The following is a 6,000-nucleotide window of genomic DNA, read 5'->3' as shown; positions in this document are numbered from 1 at the left end:
TTCTCTTCAAGACTGTAGCAGGAACTGCACCAGATACTTGACAGATCAGAGAAATCACATGCCTCAATATTGCACATGGGGTTGAAGAGCTCAGTTTGGCTCAGTCCCAGTCACACTACTCCCCCTGACTGGCACTAAGACTGAGGTGAGCTGTCATTAACGTCTTGATTTCAAAAAGAGTACACCTGCAAGAAAAGAACATCGGTTGTATAGGAATGCTATTCCCTGGAACGTTCTACTGCTCTGTTTCAGAAAAAATATTTCCCAGAAACAAGATAAACGCCGCAGACTCCCCAAGGAGCACACCGAACACCCTGATGCCCTCAGGGATCTCTCGACCCCGTACGTGCGCGCCCAAATCTCCCGCTGCAGCCAGAGCATCCCCGCGGTGCGGGCGCACCGCCCGGGGCTCCCCGGTGCCGCCCGGCCGGCGCGAAGGAGTTAAGCTGGCCGGGACCCCCGCCCGCCGAGCCGGCTCCTGACGTCAGCCCCGCGCACGGCGCAGCGCTCGGCACGGCGGCGGCGGCGGCGGCGGAGGAGGAGGAGAGCCGCGGCGGGCGGGCGGCTGCGAGCGGCCGGGGCAGCGCTTGGCCGCGGCGCCGCCGCCCGCAGCCCCGCCAGCATGTCCGCGAAGGAGCGGCAGAAGGGCAAAGTGACCAAGGACAGTGTCACTCTCCTGCCCTGCTTCTACTTCGTGGAGGTGAGTGGCCGCTACGCCGAGCGGGCTGGCCGGGGGCTGGCGGCGGGCGCGGGGAGCGGCGCGGAGCCGATCCGCGGGGAACGCGGTGCGCCCGCGGGGAGCGGGCTCGCCTCGGTGCTCTCTCCGCACCGTCTGATGCAAAACCCTTACGTGATGCTTTGTCGCGCCGGAATCAGCATCGAAGCTCCCCATAAGGAGCAGGGATAAATTAATCTCATCTTTCGAGCCTTTTGGAGCAGGAATTATTTCTAAGAATTACTGAGAACATGAAAGGGTTTCTCAAATATATCGGACTATGTGCACAGGAGCTTCTCGGGAGGAAGACATGTTTCAAGAAGGGTTGGCTTCCAGGCAAACGCCGCTTGCATTGCTTTGATAGAATAAAAATCACGTTCCTAAGGGAATGCTTAGAAAAATAGAAATGTTCTTAAATTGGTAATCACTGATATATTTTTGCTGACCCCCGAAGGGTATGTTTCCTCTATCAGAGCTAAAAATGTCTGCTTGGAAAACAGAACAAGGTTCTCAGCACATCTTCTAGGGCAAAACCTGCTATGGCTGCTCAGCTGGTAGCAGGTGGAGCTGCAGAGACACTGGCTGCTTGGTATGTCACTTGGAGGCACTTAGCCTCTGGAAGATACAGTCACTTAGGTACTTCTGGAAGATCATGAGTAGACACAGTTTAAGCTTAAAGAAACAGTTGTGACATGGATTTGTTTAATGGCACAGCAGAAAGAGGAAGGTTTTATGGGTTGAGCAAAGTGTTTCATGTGATCCTACTCACAGGGAAGAGAGCCTGAGGCACTTTGAGGTACCTTTGAGGAAACAGATTGTGAAAATAATGTGAAGAACTTAATGGTAAAATGTGGTGTAAGTTAACCATACCTAGTATAATTGATATATAAAAATATGAAAATATAAACATAGGGTGAAATATAAAACAAAATCTATTTTCTCTCAAATACACCTGAAGAGCTTTGGAGGTTCTCTGGAAGGTAGAAGGCGGTTGGGTTCAGAAGGAATTTTAGGTAACAGTGGTGTGTTTCTGTTCTGTAAGCACCTGGATACGGTCAGCAGCTAACCCTAAGCTGCACCAACTGGAAAGCTTAACAGGGTCTGGTTATATGGATGTACCAAGTTCATCCTATCCATGTGATTAGGCCTGCTCAAGAAAAGCCCTTTGATGGAAGGCACTTGCTGTGCCATATATCTTATATTGGCTTTGCACAGGAGGCAGAGGTCAAGCTTGGAGAGGCCCCTAAGAAAAGGTAAGGGGTTCTCCACTCTGTGCTCTCTGCTGCTTTGGGAATGCAGACAGGAAGGGAGGTTGCTGTACCTCAGCCTGAGGAGGACTCTAATGCTGGAAATGGTGTAGAGGTCCTGCAAGACACAACAGAACTTGTGCTGTGCTTTGGCCTGCAGCAACATGGGATGAAATGCAGAGCAACAGCACAAAGTGTATGCTTGCTGCTCTTAAGAGTTGCCTTATGTAATACTGATTGCATGCATATACTTTCTCTAGAAGCTCCCTGCAGCTGTTACAAGGAATAAGGTAAAGGATTCTGTGAGCAGCTAAGAACCTACACTGAACTCTGCTTACAGCTCCCACATGAGGCAGGCAAGTTCTCCACTCAGGTCTAGACTGTTAGGTCCCTCAGCAAGATTCCAAGCTTCATTTAAAAACAGGTAGAGATCTTTTCAACACCCAGTTGCTCTGAGGGAGTCAAAGCCTTCAATTAACAGAAAGGTCTTCTAATGAACCTTTAGGACTTCTTTGTTATTCAGTCACAGGAGCAGTCAAGAGCCTGTGTGAGCCCTTCCCCACCAGGAGTAATTTCTAATTACTGAACTGCAGACTTACAGCCTTTCTTGAACTGAAAAGTAAAAGCAGCATCAAGAGCAAAAACTGACTGCAACACATCCGAACCTAAACGTTGATTAGGAAACTTTTTTTGTGAGTTATTAGCCCTGTCCAATTATATAGCATGAGGATTTGAAACCATTTCCCCCTTTCAGCTGAGGATTCAAATCACTTGGGTGAAAGGGTAACACCAATTCATGTGATTTTTGAAAGGAGCATGTAGCCTGTGTTCCCTGTGAACGCCCACTCAGCGTTTGACGCATGCGCACCAATTTTAATCAGACTAACGAGAATGCCTTTCTGAAGCTTTGGAGCACAGCAAATTGCCAGCACTTCAGCAGCATCAGGGAAAGGACGTGACTTAAAATCTCCCGTTGTGATTGGCTCAAACAGAACCAGATTGAGTTGTACTCCATAAAGAGGGATTTATTCAGCGATCATTTAATTGCAATGAGAAGTTTGCAAGTGTAAGGGATAGAGGAGTCACCCAGTGTGGTTGACAGGCATTACCATGTAATAAGGATTTCCTTTGTAAGCAGGAGGTAAGGTCCTAATGTAATCCAACAACAGCCAACTACTTAGACCCAAAACTTACCTACTTTAAATAAGGCTTTCTGAATTTTAAAGCTTTTACTTTAATAAATGGATGGTAAGAAACAGGCTTTCAACCTCTTGTCTTTGAATGCTGTCAATTCTTTTGTGTTTTTTTTTTCTTTTGGCACTCATCCACTTCTGTCTTTCCTCTCCTGTTCATAGAAGACAGTGCCTTCCCACTCTGAATTGCAACAAAAAAAAAACCATAGCCCATTAAGTTTCCATCTTCAAACAAGAAAAGTAGGGCTTGCTGACATCCACTTTCCAGCAAGACCTATTTAGGAGGTCTAGGCCCAGGGAAAACCACATTTTTTATAAAATACATTTCTAAAAATGTGCTTGTTTTTTTCCTCTTGGATGCTAAACAAAAGCATAGACTTAGAAAAAAAAGATGTTGAGTTGAAAGTTAAATTTTTTTCAACATGGTAGGAAAGGGATGTATTCATGTTATACAAGTGAAATATATTTTAAAGACTGAAATGAGTTAAATAATAAATGTAACAACCAATATAATGCAGGCATGCTGAACTTAGAAACAGCAACACGCAAACACAGTTCTGACACTAAGGGGTTTCAACTGTTAAGATCCTTAAGAATGTGCTATGAATACTCCAGTAAACAAATGTGTTTTGTGGCAGTGACTATCAGGCTTAGATAAAAATACGATTACACAGAATATAGGCAGGCCAGCTGACCTGGAGAAAAGGAGACTGACATGAGACCCCAGCTGTCTACAGCTTCCTCACAAGGGAAAAGATGAGGAGCAGGTACCAATCTCTCCTCTCTGGTGACAAGCAACGGGACTCAAGAGAAAGACAGGAAATTGTGTCAAGGGAGGTCTAGGTTGGATATTACACCAAGATTCTTCACCCTGAGAGTGGTTGAGCACTGGAACAGCCCCTCAGGGCAGTGGTCACAGCACAAGCTGTGACAGAGTTCAAGAAGTGTTTGGACAACGGCGTCAAGCACATGGTGTGACTTTAGGGGATGGTCCTGTCCAGGGCCAGGAGCTGGACTGCAGTGGTCCTTGTGTGTCCCTTCCAACTCATATTCTATGAACTGGTGGATAATTCAAACCAGCAGGTGTTTCCAACAAAAGAGTTAAAACATAAAACGAACACGCTCCTCTTAAGATCATTAGAGGTATTCTTCATTTACACAGGAAAGCAAAAGGAGAATCAAGGTAGAGCTTTGAATGGAAAGAAATGGAAAGAAAATGAAGAGACAGCTTCCAAAAAATGTGGATGGGTCATGCTCTAAAAGCATTAGAGGCAAATAAACGTTATGAAGTAAATCTCAACACATTTTCAGTTACATGTTATCAAATTTCATGATTCATAAAATAAAGTAACTTGATGACTTATCCTATGTCTTGTGGGAACATTGTAGAGGTTATTTTAAAGGCCTGGTAATAGTTCTGCTTAGCAGAACCTCTGATTAGCACACACTCCTGAGAGCTGAATAATTTTAGACTGCCTTATGCACACTTACCTGAAGGGCATGGTAATCATCATCACCATCAGGCAGTTAGGCCTCTTTTATTCCTGATTGTGCTTAAAGCATTTTAGGTTTCTGTAGACTGTTATGGGTTATCTATGGAATTTCATTTGCATAGCTGAGAAAGACAAAGATTTCTTTGAAAATTCATAGTCCCTCTGGCCTAGTGGGAATTACTTTTCATGGTAAAAAGTCTACATACCTCTGGGAGATCTTGAAAATTAGTATTCCTGGAATAAGTTTTGGGTTTCGTTAACTGACTTTGTTTTCAGCATATTCAGAGAATACCATTATTGTATTCACTTAGAGAAAAAATACTGATGTCTTGAATTTTAATATCAATCTGAAAAATTTCCAGAGTTACGTAGTTTCTATTCCTGGCAGAGTGGTCACACTTTGGAGTCAGGACAGATAGATTTCTCTCAGTGAAGGGAATAGACTGTCTTTAGTCATGCTCTCCCATTTCAAAAGCTCCTGGTTTAAATCCTGCTCTCATGGAAGTTGCATAAATTTTGCCTTTGACTTCAGTGGTATTACTGCTTCATCCAGTGCCTAATATGTGGAAATGCAAAAGGCCAAGGTGTTGTCAATCTGCATGACTCAATGCATTTATTCTCCAGCTAAATTGTGTTGCTGTAGTACAGCGTTCATCTGCTGGTTGTGTAACTTCCAGGGACTAAAATTGGACATATTTTAGACACTGTCCCTTGTGCAGTTGAATTTTCTTCCTTATGTTGTCTTCTAGACTTTGTATTATGAATGCATATGGATACAGCTTCTTTTTCTGCATTTCCAGAGCTCAGCCAGGTCTTAGTTTGGAAACACTTCTTCCAATGGTAGAAGACCACTTATTTTCCTTGTTCCCCAAAGGAGCTGTAATTCTCACCAGCAGAAAGCACAAAGATCTGTTATCATTGTAGAACTGCAGGCTGCAGAACTCAGGAGGTCACGAGACCCCTTGAAATAAGTGCATGAAGGGAATGGCTGCAGTGTCTCTGTAACAGGTGCTTTACTTCCTTTTTTTTTCTAACATACGCTGAGAAAGCTGGGCTTGAAACATCATTTGAAACTCAGTAGCACTTCTTAGTCACATCTGGAATGCTTTTCAGCTGTTCAGCCATGCACAACCCACAATATTTAAATTACAATGACCCACAAGTCATGTATAGGTGTGAGTGCAAAAGACAAAAAAAAAAAAAGATTAGTGGAGTGCAGTGTTTGGAATAAGAGAGAGAATAGGCTGTAGGAATAAATCTTTCTTCCTAAGAATAGGATGTTTGGATCTAATGTAAAAATTAAACTGTAATGCTGTGCCTTGGAGGCACAGCTAGATTGGTTTTCTGTTAAA

The 6,000-nt window shown here is 44.1% G+C and overlaps 1 protein-coding gene across 1 annotated transcript in view; it reads left to right on the top strand.

Moving 5' to 3' along the window:
- Window positions 1-545: 545 nt before the first annotated feature.
- The window catches only part of PLPPR4 (phospholipid phosphatase related 4), a 29,361-nt gene continuing 23,906 nt past the window's right edge, over window positions 546-6,000 (top strand). The window contains exon 1 of the mRNA XM_058808925.1: window positions 546-700. Coding sequence (XP_058664908.1) covers window positions 623-700 — 78 coding nt within the window. The 5' untranslated portion in view covers window positions 546-622. The remainder of the gene's footprint in view (window positions 701-6,000) is intronic.

Source organism: Ammospiza caudacuta, chromosome 7 (genome assembly GCF_027887145.1).
Source record: "Ammospiza caudacuta isolate bAmmCau1 chromosome 7, bAmmCau1.pri, whole genome shotgun sequence".
In the NCBI taxonomy this organism is placed as follows: domain Eukaryota; kingdom Metazoa; phylum Chordata; class Aves; order Passeriformes; family Passerellidae; genus Ammospiza; species Ammospiza caudacuta.
Note: the sequence above shows the minus strand (reverse complement) of the source record. Positions and strands in the feature narration are given on the sequence as shown.